The 21,071-nt window shown below is 36.8% G+C and overlaps 1 protein-coding gene across 1 annotated transcript in view; it reads right to left on the minus strand.

Moving 5' to 3' along the window:
* Positions 1-1,855: 1,855 nt before the first annotated feature.
* The window catches only part of LOC104521260 (serine/threonine-protein kinase MRCK alpha), a gene marked incomplete at its 3' end in the record, with an annotated part of 91,387 nt that continues 72,171 nt past the window's right edge, over positions 1,856-21,071 (minus strand). Inside the window, exons 16-22 of the mRNA XM_010163204.2 lie at positions 20,556-20,680; positions 12,519-12,624; positions 11,768-11,916; positions 9,718-9,809; positions 7,016-7,092; positions 5,793-5,840; positions 1,856-1,894 (exon numbers count right to left, since the gene is read on the minus strand). Coding sequence (XP_010161506.2) covers positions 1,856-1,894; positions 5,793-5,840; positions 7,016-7,092; positions 9,718-9,809; positions 11,768-11,916; positions 12,519-12,624; positions 20,556-20,680 — 636 coding nt within the window. The remainder of the gene's footprint in view (positions 1,895-5,792; positions 5,841-7,015; positions 7,093-9,717; positions 9,810-11,767; positions 11,917-12,518; positions 12,625-20,555; positions 20,681-21,071) is intronic.

Genomic DNA, 21,071 nt, shown 5'->3' on the forward strand with positions numbered 1-21,071 from the left:
GCTTCCAGTTTTAGCATAGCTTTAAAAAAAAAATTATCTGGTAGGAGTGCTTAGCAGCTTAATCAAGTATTTCTTCAATGAAAATGGAAAATTCTCAGTCTGGGATACACCTGTTTTCTACACATAAATCACATGTTTCAAGCACTGAAGCAAAAATTAGCAGTAAAGCAAACACTTTGTGCTCATACTTATCAGAAGCAAATAATAATTTTGAGCTTTATCCAGTATTAGAAACATTGATGCCTTTAAGTAGTAAACCCTCAGACACATAACATTGTTTCAATTATTTTAAACTTTAAAAAAAAAAAAAAATCCTGTCTAAACACATGATAACTTGGCGTCCGCTCAAAGATTGTTTAACGTCAAACAATGCCACCTCCTTCTTAAAAGTGTTATTAAAAAATAAGCCAAATGAGTAACTATAGGCAAATTTTTCATAGCAAGACATACATTCCTTTTCTTCTGCAAGTTAAAATCAGAGATCTAATCTATAATTTCATAAATGTTTTGAGATACTCCAAAGGCTTTCCCTTTCAAAGTAGCATCTGCATACCAAAGAATTCTCATGGTGCCTCTTAAAAAAATTTGGTACAAACATAATATAAATGATGGAACCTTTCTGGAATGTGCTACAAAGCCTTTGTGGTTGAAGACAACTAAGGAACCAGTAACAAATCTATTTTTACTTATAAACATAAAAATCCTGCAAAACACACAGAACCTGATCTTCTATTACAGAATTTGAAGGGAATTTAACCACCACCTTTACTGCAGAAACAGGGCCTTAAGCTGTACTGCTGCAGTGATCTACACGTTCCTCGCTTCAATGAGAAGAATTAAGTACAAAAGCAACCTCACTGCACTATGGCTAACACCTTACGTGGACTGTATCAACACTGTTAAAATTCATTTGGAACTAAACCACTGGCTTATCAAAAGCATATTTCAGTATTTCCTATCAAATTACAGTAGCCTTGTCAACTTCCACAGGACTGTGCTTTGGCTGCCTACACGGTGTCGCCTGTGTCTGTGCCACAGCTGGCCAGTGTATAAACGCATCTTGAGGAGAGAACTTCTGAATTAGAGCCACAGCAGATAAAAACAAGCGGTTACTGTAAGCTTGCCTAAGACACTGAGCGATGAGCTTTGAGCTGCATAGGTAAGGTCGTTATTAGAGCTGTTGGGCATTACTGAGTTTAAAATGGACACTGCATACCTAGTACCAATTCAGCCTGACATAGCTTTGGTAACACCATGTTTACAAAAGGCACCTTGATTTTTGAAACACCGTAGAGCTTTCCAGCTTAACAGACTACAACATATCCAACTCTTTTCCTTGGATGATTTTCTTCTGCCCTCCTTGATGCTCCAATTTACTCAATTCCTCACTTTCCATTTATTTACCTCTATAGTGTGATATCTTCTATCATTTGGTGGGACATGCCTCCCAAATGCCAAACTTCTGCCTTCTATAGGCAACTCCCATAACTCAACACATGCACTCTGCTAAGGGCAGGGAAACCAACAGGCCTTCATTTGACATTTGCTCATCTTCCCAACCTGCAACTCCCTGACCAGCTTCCACAAAGAACTTTCCTATTGAAATGAGAAAGTACTCAAAGCATCTTCTCCAGTTACTGTGATATTCTGCTCAAACGATCACCAAATGAAATACTCCGAAAGCTTTTAGCTCACAGCTGTAAAACAACAAAACACACAGCAGCAGCACCAGCAGCAAACAGTAGCAGCAGCACAAGACATGCAGTGAGATAAATACATGATCCATACATTAAACAAAGGCATGTACATAACAGGCAAAAAATAAAGGGCCACATAGAGTAGGACAGCCTCTTACACGTCTGCCTTTGTTAGCTGGAATACAGGAAGGAGAGCGCTTTAACAAAGAAAGGAGGAGAATATGTTACAAAACCAAACAGTGACACATACACCAGCTCAGAATTCATTGCTCTGTATCTCCAGAGGTAGTGTTTAGACACACACAAATGTTCATTTTTACAAGTATTTTGAAAACAAGATATTCTGGGACAACAAGAGGTAAGAAACATTAAAACAAAAAAGGAACAGTTATTTTAAAGTCTGTAGTTTTACACTGGACACAGTGCAAGTGCACACTACATTAGACTAATAATTTGCAGTTACCATCTCTGTTTTTTGAACAAGATTAATAAAACAATCTCTTGGAGGTGTAATATGTCCAATTTAAAGTATCCTTAAGAACCAGAATTATTCTAAACTTAATTATGGATGTGCAGGTAGAGTCAGGGCTGTCAACACACACTCCTGTGGCTTATTCCATTTCATAATGAGAATTCAGAACCTGATTTACTCTGTGGTTATTTACAAAGTTCAGATTTGTTTTGTCTAACCAAAGCCCACAGGGATTGCATGTGAGGACAGATTGCAGGAGGATTTAAGAAATCTATTTTTAATTAATAATGTGTTGACAATAGGGAAAAAATAGTATTTTCTGGCAAGTGGGGAAAATAATTTTGTCAAGGGAAAATGGGATTCCATTTAATTGTTATTAAATAATCATAAATTCATCTTTAAATAAAACAAGTTGATTGCTGGCAAAAAAAACCAAACCCCAACACTTCCATTATCAGACACTTCTAGTGAACACAGAAGACTTAACACCTAGACAACGTTACTGAGGACAGCCTGCAACACACAGGAGAAACAGCGGCAAAAACTTAGAAATGAGTTTATCAGCCACTGGCAGTGACTTCCCTCCCCATCAAAATCAGAAAACAGGGACAGCAAAACCCATTCCTCCTCCCCTTTGCAGCCTCCTGCCTGCACAGGAGATACAAGGATCACTTCTGAATGCAGGGGCTTTTGCAGCTACGAGGATTTAGGCACCAGTTCTGCCAACCTGACTAAGTACCTTTCTGTGGATTTGAGGAGGGACAGCTGGAACCAGCAGTGACTGCTACTCATCTAAATAGTGAGCTACTAGTTTTCTTGCTCAGCATCTGCAGGCTGTAAAGGCAGCGGGACATCTATTTTTACTTCTCTCCAGAAGAAATTGCAAAGCTATCGGTTTCCTCATTGAAACAATTAGAATTAACTCCAGTCATTCACAGAGTGCTATAAATAATTACGTTATTTGGATAGCAGACACACAAGACACACCCACCCTAGTAAACTCCAAACTCAGTACTGCTTACACATCTATACATTAAAAAAAAACCCCGAAGAGATCTTGCAAAGAGTGCTATGTAACTGCAGCTGCATATTAGTTTACACGCTCTGTCATTCCAAGCTCAGCGGCTGGGGAAACAATACAGGTCATTAGTAATATTTACTTTGGGTTCTTGATTACAGGAGAAACTTTCCTGACACCCATGCAATACTGCAGCACTGCATGAGTCTGACCTGGGCACTTCTAATTTTTCCATGGTCTTAATAAAAAGAACCCACGCACTTCTCAGGTTTGACTGAGCACAGATTAATTCTTCTTGAAATGCTACAAGAAACACTGCCCTTCCAGGTAGCTACTGCCAAAAAGAGATATGGGAAAGGGAATGCAGGTCACATCCAGTGAGGAGGGGTTTTTTAATATCCTGATTTTAATTTACATCTGCCTAATACATCAATATTGAAACAACTCGATGAGCTAAAACATAAATAACCATTTTGATAATTCAAAGTCTACATATTATGAATCTCACTATGAATTAATCCTGTAATTGTCCAATAGATGAAAGATGCAGAACTGACTTTAAGCACATTAATTATACCACCTTTCACCTACTAATGACAACATCAGTTTTCTTTCTCTTTCTAATAAAGACAGGTAGCTCAAAAAGTCTTGTATTTGTCTGCAATGTACTCTTCCTATCTTTTAACAGTCAACTCTCTTTTGCAGTTTTGCCCCATGAGACAGAAATCTGCCCCAGTGTTAGAGACATCAGCTCCTGGCCAGTCCAGTTCAGAAATGTACTCTTACCCAATGCAACTGAGGAAAAAAAACAAACCTGTGACTCAGACTGAAGATGGAACAAGGGAAGTTTGATTCTATGTGTATTAAGTCATTCACATGCTACAGTATACATAATAATAGCTGGAGTTTTACCAAAAACTGAGAAATGAAAATATTTGATCTGTATGGACCAGTCAAGGTGTGTATTAAGTTATTCACATGCTACAGTATACATATTAATAGCTGGAGTTTTACCAAAAACTGAGAGATGGGTATCTGAAAATATTTGATCTGTATGGACCAGTCAAGAAGAATGTCTTAAAGGATGTATGCCAACAGCTGAAAATTACTCACTTGCATAGTAAAAAAAAAAAAAAGTGTTTTTGTCAAAATGCTTGTGAAAAAAATATGCTGCCTTCTTTGAAAAAAACCAAAACCAAACCAAACAATAATCAACCAACAATAAATACAGAATAAAGTAGTGATGTCCTTCAAAACTAACTGGACAGCAACCAGGAAAACTTCTTTGTCCTAAGTTTTCCCTTGCAAAATATAACATTACCAGTATTATATATTTTTAAAAGCAACTTTCTATGAAAGAACCTGCTGATACAAACTAAGTGTTCCTAATACTCAAGCAACAAAGGGAACATTTCTTTAATCCAGGTAAAGTATATACATATTACTCATTCATTGTAGATTGAACATGACAGAAAACTGTGTTCTCTTTTTTTGGTGTAAGAAAATTACAAAAATATCAGCAAGACAAGGTTTTCTATATGCTATACACAAGTGCAGAGAAATACCTTCTACTGTGGTATGAAAAATGTACCTTCACATTTTGACTAGTGTATATACTTGATTTACAGAAAAAAAAAGCATCTAGAAGAAAAACATTTTTCCAGGGTTCATGAAAGGAAATGAACTCCGCAGAACAGGCCCATATACTATATCTTCTTTGTTACAACCCTCTCAGCAGATATTTCTAGAATAAAATTAATTATATCACATTTTAATGAAAATAGGACTATACTATGTTAAATATATATATGTATAAATATGTGTGTATGTGTATACACATATATACAAGCACACACAGATGTACACACACAATATACCTATAAAGCTGTAATGGATGGTTCTCTAACATGAATGCATAGAATATACTCTGATTTTAAAAAGCCTATTATTATTTACTTTTATGTGCCTACTACTTCAGTCTGAAAGAAATATAATGCAGTCAATTTTCAGCCCTTATTTGCATACTAAAAGAATTGCATTAACAAGGGTAAATACTTGAACACTGTCTTAACAGAAAACTAGCTTCTCAAATGGCAATAAAAAGTAGTAAGTTACTTTAGTTATAATGAAAATTACTTCTAACAATATAGGCTAAAGGCACAATATTTTATTTGAGCAAATAGAAATTAACTGTATGCATGGAAAACATTTTCACTGCAGTGACCACAAATATTTTGGAAACTACAAATGACGAAGTAATAACATGATGCAATAGAACTAAATGAAATAAATGTGCCAGTGGTTTTGGAACAATTTTCCAGAGGCCATATCAGTAGATGAAGCCCAAAAGTAGCTTCTCCCCATTAGAATAACTGTGTGCAATTAAGAATTCTTCACTTACTCCTAAAGAAAAACATTTACTCTAAAACTGAACATCTGCCTATATAAATAGCTGTAAGTATGCTATTACAGAAATATTCTGTTCTCCAGTGCACTTAAAGATTTTTTTCAAGTTGACTGCATTAATGTTTGAATATTCCAAATCAATCAACTGATCTCTGTTACTGAGTTGAGAGATTTACTGGTTTGAAAGTCAAAGACTTACGTCATCCATAAAATCAATCAATGAGGATGAAGAGGAGGAAAAGGAATCCTATTTTAATGAAAACAGCAGTAAAAAAAAGAGAGAGAGAGAGAGAGAGATGGATGAAGAAAACTGTTCAGTATAAATAAAAGTGCAAAAATAAAGAACTGTAAATAACTAATGCCAGTAAGAGTTACCTCAGTAAGTTTTTATTAATTGCCTTTCATAGACAATTAATCAACAAACTACTTGTATAAAACCCTATGTTTTCCCAGTATTCACTCAATAAAATAACATTCCTACATTCCAACAAGATTTTTATATCGAAAGTAACTTATAAAACAAATAATTAAAAAGAAAATTAAAAAATGGTATTACTTGTGAGGACTTCCAAGAGACAACAATGAATTAATGAATAAACAATGAAAACAAAGTAAATTTTGGAACAACAATAACATCAGGGATTATGCTCTTTCACAGCTAAGTGTGATGACCTTGCACACCCATCATGAAAAAAAAAGGTGCAAATTTTAGACCAATGTGTAACTGTAAAGATGGTGCCTTGTCCCATCTGACTTCCGTTTGACCAACATTTCATCCCAGCCATTATTATTATTTTTTTAAATGATGCATTGCTCACTGTTGATTAAAAAAAAAAAAAGATATGAAATCTATAGTATCATTTCAATTATTTTCTTCCATATTTTCTACCTAAATTGGTCTTTTTTTCTAAAAGTGACAAAGGAATTAAACAGATTTATTTTTAAAGTATATAGGATCTGTAGAGAGGACATGAATAGTCATTATCTGTATTTTACAGATCTGTGCAAAATGAACCAAAGATGAAAACCACCTAATAAATATACAGTACCTATGACTTCATGGAATACATTCAAGGATTATTTACGTATTTTCTCTCATTTCTCACTGCAGTATCTGCATTACTTAGCATTTTTCTGAATACAAAGAAAGGCCCTTTGAACCACTGCGCTTTTCATGTTCACTACAAAATCAGGAAAATTTCTGCATACAAGATCCAAGAGAGAATTCACTATGATTACTAATGTTCAAGAGAATATAGACAGCACTGTAAATGACAAACAATTTTCATATATTATTATACACAAATATAAATGGGGCAATATGATTAAAATACATTAGCAAGCTCTCAGCAAATATCCATAAAACCTGCACATAACAGCAGTAATTCCAGTGACGAACAGTTAGAATAGCTGTACACTTACTTCAAATTGATCCAGAGCAGAGGTAGGCGCATTCAAAAATGCCAAGAAAGAATTCTGTGAGTCTTGGTGCTTTACACCTAGAAAACAGCAGCAGGTTTTTAAGCTACAGAAAAATGACCTTTTCAGGGAGGACCTTTGCCTTGCTGAATCAGGGTCTGAGTATCCACCTGAACCACCTACAGTTTTTTAAATGAGTTGTCACATTGTGTCTGTTTTCCAGAGTAAAAGGTTTTTTTAATAGACATACACCCACTAAGCAAGCAACCTATGTTCAATTAACCTTTTCCAAGGTAGGACGTGTGCGGTGTGAATTCAACATGAAAATGTACACTATGTACGTGTCTATTATGTAGAAGACACAGGTTTCTGTCCATTTGCAACATGCACTGCATGACAAACAGGCAAACACACTAAGGCATCCCTGCTCCTGTCACACACTGGATAGCCTACTGTGACAAGACAGCTGCTGTAGCCAACAGTGAGGTTTCACAAGAACATACAGAACAGGCTGTTTGGGGAACACACCACACTTCCAAATAACAGGTTCCTGGACCCACGCTCTGAGCCTGTCCACCACCTCTCACTTTTGAACACCCAGGAGTAACACAAGCCTGGAGAAAGCTTCAAATGTCTCTGTCTCGCTACACCATTTACATGGTTTGCAGCCAGTAAGCAGAGCAGGAACGCTGCATCCTCTGCAGCCACAGAGCTGGCACACCTTGGCTGCTATTTTAACTTGCTTTAACTGATACACCTTTTTTTTTTTTCTTTTCTTTGGGGCATTACACAAGTTGCTGTGTGGGTGTTTATAAATCACACATATGTATAAATTCCAGCTTCCTGAACATTACAAATACATTTTATATATATATATACTTATAACCAGAGCTTGCAGGACTGCATCTCAAAAGAGTGATGCTATCAAAGGTCTTCATTCTTTAAAAAAACATCAGTGTCTTGCTCTAACTGGCCATATCACCTTGTTTGCTCTAAATACAGTGAATAAAGAAGTTAGAGTCCTTTCCTCTTTAAAAATATAAATACACTGAAACCTCAGTAAGAGACTAAAAACAATTCTCAAATTACCTGCTACTGTACAGAATCATTTTTAGTAATCCTTTTCCACACCCTCCTAAATTTCTGGACACGTTTATAAACAGGTAAGTGTTCAAGTGCTAATCTAAGTAATCACTTCCTAACACAGCAAGTTAATCTGCCAGTGTATGTTGACTACATTTGAATCCTCTATATAGTTAATGATTTGAACTTCAATATATTTTTTCTTATAAGAGAAAATCAAGCCCAAAGATAGCAAGGACTTATGAATTAAGGTGTATTTCTATCAAAATATTTGAATAGTTGCAGTACAATCTTATCAATTTATTTCTGGCAAAAAGCATGATAACTAACTTTTCCTTGAACAGTACCTTTTTTTTTTTTTTTAAAGAAAATAATAAATGTTTATCTCTATTTTCACAAAAACAAAGGTTATAAAAACTGGAAAAAATACAGGGTAAACTATTAATTATAAATTCTTAACAGACTGTTTAAGTTGAATATTTCAGAAGCTGAGTAACTTTGCATAATATTTTAGACAGTTCAAAAATCTGTAAGTGAAAGCTAAACATGACACAAGCATTACTGTCTTCAAGGAGGTGCTATCAAGAGTTCCTTTCCAAGCACTCAGAAAAAGTATAATCCTGGTATCAGTGCTAAGCATCAAGACAAACAAACAATTCCCTAAATCTTGTTTGCTAATCCACACCATTCATTTTTTCAATGTTCTGTATAGGTTTTTCTTTTTTTTACCAGTCAACCAGCACTTGGAGGCCTATATACAGGAGATGAAGGTTAACTACAATACATTATTGACTGACATGCTGTTAGGCTGCAAAGGCTGAATAATATTTGACAACCCTATGCAGCAATTGTTGCCAGGGTTTTGAAACTCTGGAGTTCAAACAGTTCCCTACGGAAAAGTAGGTAATTCCATTTGGCCTGAAAAATTACTTCTTCCCATGTGACTCATAAGACACAAGTATTAGAGCTACTACAGGAACTGCAAAGAATCAGCCAAATCATTAATCATCTCTCAATGAGTATTTTTTTTTCATTTATTTCAGGATTACCAAAAAGTCTCTTCTCCCAGCAACAATGCGAAATACTGTTAGACAGATGCACTAGAAATCCCAGAACATACTCTTAATACCACAGCAAAGCGAACATGACCACACTGCTCACTACGTGGTTACAAAGCCAATCAACAGGCATCTCAAACAAATGAAAGCTATGAACGCCTCTGCAGTTTACTCTCTGTGCAGACAGGCCCAAAACATTCACAGATGAACAACACTATGATTAGTTTTGAAGTTTAAATACCTTCACCCATCATAAGGGCGGGGGGGGAATAAATATATCTATACTTCTAACAAGTTTTCTGTCAGTAAACCATCATACATGTATCAAATAAAAGTAATGCAGTTGCAACTCAAATAATACCTTACTGGTTCAAGTATATCAACAAAACTGAAGTATATTACAAGTGCAAATGCAATTGCTGTGGGTACATCTTAACATGCAATTGTTGTGCTCACACTTTGTATTCTGTTCATATCATATTTAAGTTGCAAGGTGACACTTAACTGATAAGATGTACCCACCAATGTGAAACATATTATTTACTTGGATATCAGTTGCCATACCCTTTTCTGATCTAAGCTCTTCTGTCTCCTTTTTCAGCCTTTCAATATCTGTTAACAGTTCCATGTTCTTCTTCTCAGATTCTTGCAGTTTACTTCAAAAGAACACAAACAAAAAAAAACTATGTAAATATTGAGAACTCATGATACAAGGAACTTTTTTTTGTTCATCTTTGCATGATGTTTAAAAATTAATGCACAGCAAGCTTCATGACATCATCAAATGCGAGAAGGAATTCGGAAATCTATTAGAACCTGTGTAAGTATGGTATCTTAAAAAAAAACCCCCAACAAACCCCAGAACAAACAATTAATTGTCCCTGTTTACCCATTAAACAGGCTCGTGTTTCTAATTTATGAGTAATTGTGTAAGCCTGTATCCTGTGAATGAGAAAAAAAGACCACATGCATTTTAGTGCTTAAAAATTGTGGGGTGGGAGGTATTTGTTAATTCACAGTGCCTGTGATACTAATCAATTATGCTGAACCATTGTTCTTCTCAGTCACTTCACAGTTGTTTCAGTGTTTTCCAATTCACAGCTGACAGGGAACATTACTACGTACTTCTACCACACTTCCCATCCTTGCCTATCAGAGAAAACACTGCTTCTACTGTTCTTAGAGGATTTCCAATGCTGCCTATCATCAAGTTTCCTGGCCTGAAAAACACCCAGGTAAGGTGGACAAGATATTACTACTTTACAGATAACATACTTGAATCTCAGCTCTGTCCAGCTGCTTTCCTAAATCTGCAAAACAAGTCATTGCTCCTCAGATATGACTGAAGAGAAATTCTTCATTTTGCTTGTACTTGAAATTCTTACACCACATCCCACCTCTTCTCTGCTAGAAGCTATTTCCAGGCCTTGTACTGTCTATCTACATGCTAGACACTGCAAGCTGAGAGAATTGCTTCTGTAAAAACTGTTTTTGTAGAGAAAGCAGTAAGAGGAACAGAATGAGAGTGCTTACTTCAACCTACACCAATTCAACTAACACTGCATACTCAGCCCAGTGGGATTCATAATTTGGAAATGTAAGTACTGTCACATCATAGTACAGGTCCAATTTTCTTCTCGTGGCAAATTTGCCATGCTTTCCTTTAAGTCAAACTACAAAGTATCACAGGAACTATGCAAACAATTTGTATTTTGTATTCAATCAAATTTTTACATTTTATCTATTAAAATCTCTGCTTAATACAGTTAACAGCTTGTAAAAGGAATCAGAATCATAGCTAAAGAAGTTCAAGCCTTTCTTTTTCAGCAGAGCTTACTTGCAATGGTTAGCAGCAGTGCAAGCTTATTCTTAAACAAACTTCAAACTCTAATTTGAAGGATTCTCTTGTAGGCATAGAAAAGCTTATGTTTTGTCTTTGATTTCTCTGTCCAAACTAAAAGGAAACAACAGGCACCAGCTTCAATGGTGGGTACCATGAAGAAGTCCCGTGCCAACGGAGCTGTTCACAGGGCTCCAAGAGACTTCTGTAGTTCTTTTGGGCAGTGTTGAACTCAGCTAGATTGAAGCTGGAGATCTAGAAATGGAATGTCTTCCTACTAACTTCAGGCATTCACCCAACTCAGAACAAATTCTGTAATTTAAGGGGGAGGGGGAAGGGAGACAGGTCTGACGAAGAAATTAAAGAATTCATAATCTTCCATAAGCACAACTTATTACTCTGTAAATCGATGTGCAATAACTGATTTTTGTCAGTTTACCCAACAGAGTTATCAGTAGAATGGAAAAGAGTATGTTTTAAGACACAAAACCAGACTCTGCTTGCATTTGAACTTGTCATCACAACTAGGACAGTCTGTATTATTAAGGAGAAAGTGTCCCCTTTGAAAGTCTTCAAGATTTCAAAGTTTCCCAGTAAGTGTTCAGCTGCTTAAACAATGAAGAGAGATATGGTCTTTTTTTCCACATTTGGATATAAGAAACTGGCATATCATTCACTATTAAATTTTGACAGACAAGATAGTTAAAAACATGATTTGATGACACTCCCTGGGAAGTATCAAAGTAAATTTCTATCAGAACAATTCAGTCTTACCACTCTGTCGAAATACAGGAAGCTTTGACTTTATTCAACTCATCCTGAATAGCCTGTTTGGCTCGGATTTCAGCATCAAGAGCAGACTGCAGTTCCAACCTTGCAGACATATCCAGTTTTGCAAAACGGCGCATCTTCCAGGGCATGTCCTAGTAAAGAATAAAAAAAGGGAGAAGAGTGAGAGGAAAGAAGACAGAAAATGAGGAATGTAACTAATTCCAACAATTAGATTTCTCAGGCTATTATGTTCTTAAGAGAAGAATTAATTAATTCCAAAGTAATCGAAAGTTAAAAAAATATTATAATTGTTATCATTACTTCTAAACTCAAGTACTAAATAAACAAGACTAATGTCTTATGCAGTCATGTTCTCAACAGCAAAGAGATTTTGTGAAGTCTAGTTTTGATGTGCCTTAATTCAAACGACATGTATGAAGGACATGCACTTTTCACAAGTGAAAGATTTTAAGGCTTTCATGACCCAAAGATTTCCTTCAACAAATTAATGTATGATTATAAAGTAGCTTCTTGAAGAATATCGTAGGTAAAATCACATTCTAAAGGTATTGGTGTTTAATTAATTGATAAACAAGAAAATTGCTATTGAGTTATTAAGAAGAGAAGTTCTAGGAAAGTTTAACTTTTGACTAACAGACTCTACAGATAGGTTATTACTGTATTTAAAACTAACAAATTAGGTTTTTTTTCCAAACAAACAAAAAAAATCTGACATATAGAAGTAGAGTCTTACTGTAGCTCTTGCACCCAAACTGGAGTTCCTCAGGGCCTCTAGTTCTTCTGTCATTTTAGAGGCCAAGGCTTGAAGATAACCTCGAGCATCTTTTTCATCACTTACCCTAAACAATTACATTAGAAGAAAAAGGTTTTAACCAAAGGATCTAAGGTAAAAAACAAAAGTCCCTTCAACAAAGTAGCAATCAGAAGAAAGCAGAACAAAACAAAAATCACTCAAAAAGGAAAAAAAAATCCTCTAACACAAAACTAAGCCTTTGCTGCTCTGCAGAGTTCCAATAAACAATATGCATCACTAAGACAAGGAATAATGTTTGAAGAACTACATATCTAAGCAATACCTGTCTCAGTATAAATGTCAGCTACTTGAAATTGAGACTGGGGGAAAGAAACCTTTCAGGATTCAACCTATTTTTCAGGAGTAAATTAAGACAAAATTTGTAACTAATAATTAACAATTAAACCATCCACAGAATATTGGAACAAGTGGTTGACTTCACTGTATCAACTCGCTATGAGAACTAGTATTTAGAATCAAACATGATGTTATTTCAAGAAATGCTAATTAAATAAGGAGAGTCTAATTCTAATGATATTAAACAGCATAAGCCAGAGTAGGCTCTCATCCCCTGAACTTTCTTTCTATCAAGACATGTTTTCTGGGTGTAAACACATCAAGGAGGAGACCTGTCTGTTTTTCAGATTCTTTGATCATCAGTTACAAAGAAAGAAAAAAACCCCAACCTTACATGATTAATCACAGCAGAAGGTTCTTTCTTCACTTTGCCTCAGGTATTATACATACAAAAGAAAGTTGCTAAAAAATTACCTCACTGAAACCAAGTAGCTCATGAAACAAACAGGAAAACAAAACAAAACCCCACCCCCCACATTTCCTTTCCCCTTGTATGCCTGGCTGTGAACGTACCTTGCCTACAGGAGAACAAACTAAGTTCTGCAACACCAGGGCATACTCAAGTCTCTAAGCCCCTCCCAGAGACTACCAGTCTAATACCACAGCTTGACCACAGATAGATCTATCAGCACTAATCACAGAAAGGTTTAGGATGTGCTCTAAGTACTGAACCTCAAATAGTTTTAAATAAGTTATAGGGAAGTGGAAAAACAGTTTTTCTACTTCATGGAAATTAACTTATCCTTGCTTCCTGATCTTTCCTTAGTTACTGTTATCCCAAGTATGTTGGTCTGGAGATGAGAGTTGTCCAGAAGGATGAATTTGTCACATAGTGACCTTTCTGCTGAAAGTTATTCCCCCTCCCTGCCTAGAAAGCAATGTAAGTTTCTCTGGTTGATACTATGGGCTTCATACACACAGTGAATATGGAAATAGTGCTACTTGCAAGATTACCAATTAATTAATAAAAATAATATAAAGTTTCAACAAAGATTTATAGATAATCACCAGGAGGAAAGAAAGACAGAGAGCACATACTCTGAACTGCCATGGGCATGGGAGGACCAGAAAAGCTTTCCCATAGGGCAAGGTGACAATGCAAAAGCTATGGCCTAAACATCTACAGGTTGCAGTGATTTCGGGGCATACAGTTTAAGTTTTATATAAAGAAGACTGCTTTAATATAGAGGATGCTAATGTGAAAATAGTGACCATTTGACACAAAATTCCCACCCACCATGAAAAAGTAAGCACTTATTCATGCTTTGGGCTTTCTCTTCTTTTCTCTCCTGCCTAAAATTTAGTTCAAGAGGTGGGAAGGAGCCTAAGAAGAAAAAAAAAAAAAAATCAAACCCATGAGCTGACGCTATTTAAAAGTCAGTGAGAGTTTTGATCTTAATGAGTCAGTATTTTTCCCAAGGTAAACCAGAACTCAATGGAAGAAGCAGCATGCCCACTATTTTTTTTTTTTCCCCACAACATCCTGGATGAAACACATTTTGATGACCAGATACAGATAAAACCACTTAGGGTAGAAGAGTGGGCAAAAGATGTGAGAAGTAGCGTAAAACGCTTGGGAGGGGCGGGGGCGGGTGCATAATGAAATGCATAGTAAAAAGAAAAGGCTGTAAGTAGGAATAATGTGTGAATAAAGTAGGAATAGTGTGAAGTTCTGAAGGTGAGAAAGAAAGTTTTCCTGATGCAGAAGAAGAGAAAAGATATTTAGAAATCAGCATTTGATCTTCTCTGGTTTTAATGACATGTAAAATCTTTGCAGAACAAAAGTGACAATGTCAGATTAAAAATAAAATTGAATTGGTGCCTTATTTTTTAGCTTTTCTAATTAAAGCTGAAGAACTTTAAATGTCCAATTTATTTGTCAATATTTATCCTGCCACATAGATCCTTCCTCACGGAAGGCGAGAAAATACTTCAAGTATTTGGTTTATGATGCACAGAACCTTCAGGCTCTGAATTCTGAAAAGCTGCACATGCAATAACCTCAGAGAGATGTTCCACAGAACACACAGAAATCTAGAAAATGGAAATATACACAGAAAGTCAATTTTTGCAAAAATCTGTGCTGAGACAGTAAATAAAAGCAGCAGAATTTAGAGCTGAGAGACACAGAATCATAGAATGGTTTGGGCTGGAAGGGACCTTAAAGATCATCTAGTTCCACCCCCCCTGCCAGCAGCAGGGGCCCCTTCTACTAGACCAGGTTGCTCAAAACCTCTCCCAGCCTGGCCTTAACCACTTCCAGGGAGGGGGCATCCACAGCTTCTCTGGGCAACCTGTGCCAGTGTCTGACCACCCTCACAGTGAAGAACTTCTTCCTAATATCTAATCTAAACCTCCCCTCTTCCAGTTTAAAACCATTTCCCCTTGTTTTGTAATTAACTGCCCTTATGAAAAGTCCCTCCCCAGCTTTCTTGTAGGCCCCTTCAGGTACTGGAAGGGGCTGTAAGATCTCCCTGGAGAGGTGCTCCAGGCCTCGGATCATCCTGGTGGCCTCCTCTGGACTGTCCACTAGATGGCAACATTCCGTCGATCATGCGATACAGTGATTGAAGGGGAACCCAAGAGCTCTGGGAGTTTTTTGTTACTGTTTTGCCCAGGTTTTTTTGTTTGGTTGGCTTTTTTTTTTTTTTTTAATAGATAAAGCAAGAATGGTAAAGTTACTCCTGTCACTAATGTTTCTCTCCTTGCCCCTCCTGCTTGCAGAGAGCCCAGCAAAAGACCTAAGGAAGAAAAGTTCTTTAGGTTCCACCCAGAGTAATTTCTTTGGTTATTGAAAATTTAGATTAGATTAACTGTTCTGCCTTCACGTATAACATAAATGCCCTTGCAAACTTAGTTCATTAGCTATAAGGAACATAAAAAGAGCTATAGTGCAAAATCCTTTAAACATTAATTTCACTTTTTAGTTGGAGACAAGATAATGACAACCTTCAAATAACCTTGACCACTACCTAGTATGTTATTTGTCAGGCTGCTCAGAACCTCAGACACTCTGGGTCTCTCTATCTGGGACGCTTTACAATACAAAATGGACCCAGAGGACTAGAGATTTTTTCTGGAAAGGAGGGGTCTTGAAACCCTGGGATCTTATACCAAACTGCATCTTACCTGATTTAAAAACCCCAAGGAAGTCTGTGGGCCATGACTCCCATTTCTCCTGTAGTTTCTCAATGCTTTTGAATTTCTGTCTTCATATCACTATGCTCAAAGCCTCCAATTTATTTTTTTCTTTTTCTCATACCCTCTCCAACAAAATTTGTTTTTTAAAACTACTTCTCTAAAAATTTTCAACACTTCAACTCTGCTCCTAAATCCTGAAGTTTCCCCCTGCCCTCCAGAATTTCTATTTTATAGATAATTAACCTCTGATTATTCTTATGTCAAACAAAACACATCTCAGAACTTTTCATGTTTTGAGGTTCTCAGAGTTGAATTTGCCCAGAATTTTTGCTAAACCTTTCCCACAATCTGTGCTTTCCTCTGAGAGTAACTAGATTTAAAAAAAAACCCCAACAAACCAACCAACCAAACAAAAACAAAACAAAACACACGCCAAAACCCACCAACAAAAAAACCCAACACCCCAAAACTTTGGGGCTTTTTAATGTTTGATTTAATGAAGAAATGTTTGGGGATTTTTCTGGGGTTAGGTTTGGGGTTTTGTTTGTTTTTAAATGAAATCAATAATAAAGATAAAATCAGTCATAGTAGAGTTGATTGGAATCCCTAGTCATGGGATTTGTTTTGGTTGTCTACCTTAGGACTTCTAAAACCAGGTTACACAAATCCTTCCCAGGGAGACTAATAAGTTAAGATTCTTGCCAAGTACTCTGGGAACCACTACCAAGGTTTCCACTGACCTCCTTTCTGAAACAGAACAGAAATACGGTACCACAGCTACTCAAAGGACTCCTTTTTAAAGTGACTGCATTAACCTTCTATTCAATGAATCTCTTTACCACCTCCCATAGGAAAATTTATAGCTGACTATAAAAGCCTCAATCTTTCTTACTCTTGTCAAGGAATGATGAGTGATTTAGCTAATAGAAACTTGTCAGTGTAATAGCTGCATTAAGGCTGAATGATCTGTGAGGGTCTATTGCTACCACATTAGAATTTGCAATGAAAGCTTGATTCAAGTGTTTACATTAAGATCTTGGCTATGTTTATGGCATCTTGGGATAATGACAGCAGAAATAAAAAGACTTTTGGACATTTGCCCTAAACAAGATGCAAGAGAGCACAGTAAGAAAGCAGGGAAAGGCTAAAAGGAGCACGATGGGCCATTGAAATTACTCACTAGTTATAAAATCTGAAAGAAATAATAATTTAGTAAGGGCCTAAGGAGTCATGAAGAAAGTGACAATCTTAACCACCCAAAATGTGGACTCGAAGACTGGGGCAGATTTCTTGAGAGAGGTATCTATTCAATGGTAAAGCACTCGAAATAAGGGACTCCTTAGGCTTGTGTTACTTCAAACAGGGCTAGAACTTCAACTACCACAGGCAGCTGAGCAAGCTGTTTACAAAACCTGTAATTAATTCCATCTACTGCCTCCTATACTTTGTGAATCATGGTACAAAAAGAAGATAGTAGGCAAAATCCATTTTTAAAAGGTGGAAAGTATGCATCCAAAATATGTATTTTCAAGTATAGTTATGTGAAAAATCTGTTAGTTTTGAAGGGGGAGTCCACAAGCTCTGTCCTACTTTCTTAGTGCCAAGGCATTCTGCTGTCATACTGAAGAGGTGGGCAGGTATGGATTTCAATCGCATGTTCTTCTGAGGGAAACACAGGTTTGTGACTGATTAAATAAGATCAGTTTTCTTCAAAACTAGGGTTTTTTTCTTTTAAAATGTTTATCATTATAGATGCTTAAATACTCATATAGCACTCCATATATCACAGCAAAAAATTCCCAGAGAAGGACCTAGTTTCAGTATGCAGTGCTGAATTCTAAGGACAGCAGATGGACATTAGCAGATTATCTGGGTAACACATGGAAAATCTAAACATAGGAAGAAAAAAATGAGCCAAGATATAGCCTCACATAGCTGAAAAAAAAAATAACATAAGCAGAGAGAAGTATGGAGGGAAAATTGAGATGTGTACAGTGATTAAAAACTGGAACCAAGCCAGATGTTTTTAATCTCCTTAATGTTTGCCCACAGTACTTCTACTATTTTTTTCTTTTCACATAATTCTTTAATTTTTAGTTCCATACATTTGAAAGACATTGTATTATCATAAGGGATTAGTAAAATGGTATTTTTCATTCAGAAAGTTAGTCTTACAAGTTCCTGATCTTTTTTCATTAAGCATCTCTAGAGATAAGAAAAAAATCCAATCCCAAATGTCTTTTACCCCACCAGTGACACCTCTAATATGTGCAAGATGCATTACCACATACCTGAACCACATCAGTAGTACATCTTAAAATACTAAACACTCTCATAAATTGGAGAAGGGACATTCTTAATGGCTGTTGGTAGACTTTTACATAGTGTTAAGTAAAACAATCCACAACTTATTCTGATTTGTCTTTTTCCAGAACTGCCAAGTTTTATGAGTGTTTTCACATGTAAATCTGAAAAATGGGGTTTGGTTACCTCAGTGCATTAAGATAGATAAGCATTACCTGAAAACAATATGGAGTGTGAATTAACAGACTTGTCTCTCTTGTTACCTTGATTTTTTTTTTCTGAATAAACATTTCTGATTGGCTAGAAATTAACTGTTAATTTAAACAACTTTTATGTGCTTTTTGTTTTCTGTTGGTTTTTTAATTTATTTATTTCTGTGATGCAGCCCGTCTACTACACTCACAGTTATGAGAGACAAGATTTAAAAGGAACACATGCAAAGTGGACCCTTTAAATTTTTTATCCTCTGCTATGAATATAATGCTGTGAGGAGCTGCGCTATAGACTTATCTCAAAGATTGTTTGCAAGGATGGTCACAAGACCACCGGGTTCTGGGAACCCCGCTGTGTGAAGGCGCCCTGCCCGCAGGGGTGTTCTTCCCGGACATGTCCCTGCCCAAGTGCTGGGGGGGCATGAAGAGACGTGCCATTGCTATGGAAACTACAGCCCTCGAAGGGGTATTTAAGGAGGACCGGCACGGGCAAGAGCTGCTAGCTGTTGGCGGCAGAGAGACAGGAGAGAGACAGGAGAGAGACAGAGGACAACCGCCTGACCGCACCGCACGTCACCACGCCGCATCACCACTGGAACGAGCAACTGAGACCTCCTCGCCCACCCCTCACCGTCGCCTCGCCGCTGGACCCGTGGTGGTGACTATTCTTGCTCCCCTGTCCCGACTCCTTGCTTGATTTCCCATCTTTTGTTCCATCCTGTCCTATCGCTATCCTCTTTATTACTCTTCTTTTTCTAATAAAATATGTTCTGGCAGTACGGCATGTGACCTCGTTTGTGTCTTAATCTCGCTCTTGGGATCGTATCGAAACCTTCCCCGACATCGGATCGGGATATTTAAATGATCCCCGACATCGGATCGGGACAAATGCCTCGAGACACTATGGACTTCATATCACAGATCAGTGTTACATATTTTGCGTAACAAACTGCTTAAAGCACTTCTAGAAACCCAGAGGACAGCTCTTCTTTCTTGTTATGGATTCACATGGCTATAGTCAAAAGCAAAACTCCTCTGTATTTGGACAACAAAATGATACTGCCATTACATAAATACCAAAATATGTTTCAGTAAAACAAGTGTTTCCCATTTTTGCTTTCACACGACAAATTAGATTTTTTCACTAACATGAGATGGGGAAAATTGTGGAAAAAAACAATAATCAAGTAGTAAACAACAACAACAAAAAATAGTATATGATGATGAAATCTTCCCAGAAATAGATGATCTGTAGAAAAAATGTCTGAATGCAAACTGGTTTTGTAGATGTTAAACACTGCAATGGACCATAAAAGAGGATGGGAGAGAAGCAGGCATGGAAAGGAAAAATAAAGGCCACCAGGATAAAAAAAATCTTTTTCTCTTAGTAGGTTCAGCTTGAAATTTTTTTCCTTAATTTATTAGGACTGTATGGAAGACTTCAGAAACATAATGTCATTATTTAGCAAAAGTATTATTAGAAACATCACTTGACTGGCTTTGTGGTAGTCTCAAATGCCCTCCTTGTAAAAAAATCAGATAAATGTTGCACTGTATTTGTTTCATTCTGCCACATGCCAAGCAGATGAAGGAAATTAACGTCGAGACACAAGTACTCTCAGCCACTGCTTTTCCCAGGCCTGCTCTTCCTTGGAGGCGTGAGCTCAGCACATGACTCCTTCCAGCATTCTTCCAAACCACAAGGCACACCCAACAGCCATGATGCTTCTGCACTTAAAAAAGTTGTATTTGCCAAGACACTTTTGCTCTTAAGGAGGAACACAATTTTCTGGATTTGGATATTATTAAAATCTCAAGCAAAAATACAGCAGGCTCCCAGATGGGTGTGAGATTTCACCTAAGCACTTGCAAATCCCATGTGCAAGGGTAAAAAAAAAAAATCAGTAACAGCTCTACCACATATTGTGGGGGTTCTGCAACAGCATCAGAGCAGAGCACTCACCATTGGATGATTTCAGTAATTTGGGCCTCCCAGTGGGCCACAGACTCCTTTTTATCAGCCAGGTCTCTCATCTCTTCTTCCAGCTGCCGGTTATTCATACTCAGCCTCTCAAACATGGTGGTGAGCTGAATGAGAATTTAAACAACTTGTTAAAGGTGTAAGCTGCTGTGTCTCCATCTCTGTGCAGACTCAAAGCCATGTGTTCTCCTCTCCATCATGCATCTGATTTTAAAATTGGTACTACCCATCACAATAAACATCATGTAACAATAAAAGCCAGAATCTCTACTCATGTATGACCTTAGCCCTACTGAAAGGCCATTTCTAAGGACTAGAACTACATTTTTACTCTAACACATTAATTAGTTTTCTGAGAACTGATTTCTAAATACCTCTACAACTCTTAGAAGGTTTTTGCTTTGCACCATATAGGTGTGGAATGTTCCATACAGAAAAAACTACATTAAAAGAGCAAAGCAAGGGCACAAAAATTGTTAGCTCAGATAAAACTGCTGA

The sequence above is a fragment of the Antrostomus carolinensis genome, unplaced genomic scaffold (assembly GCF_000700745.2).
Source record: "Antrostomus carolinensis isolate BGI_N321 unplaced genomic scaffold, ASM70074v2 scaffold2490, whole genome shotgun sequence".
NCBI lineage: Eukaryota > Metazoa > Chordata > Aves > Caprimulgiformes > Caprimulgidae > Antrostomus > Antrostomus carolinensis.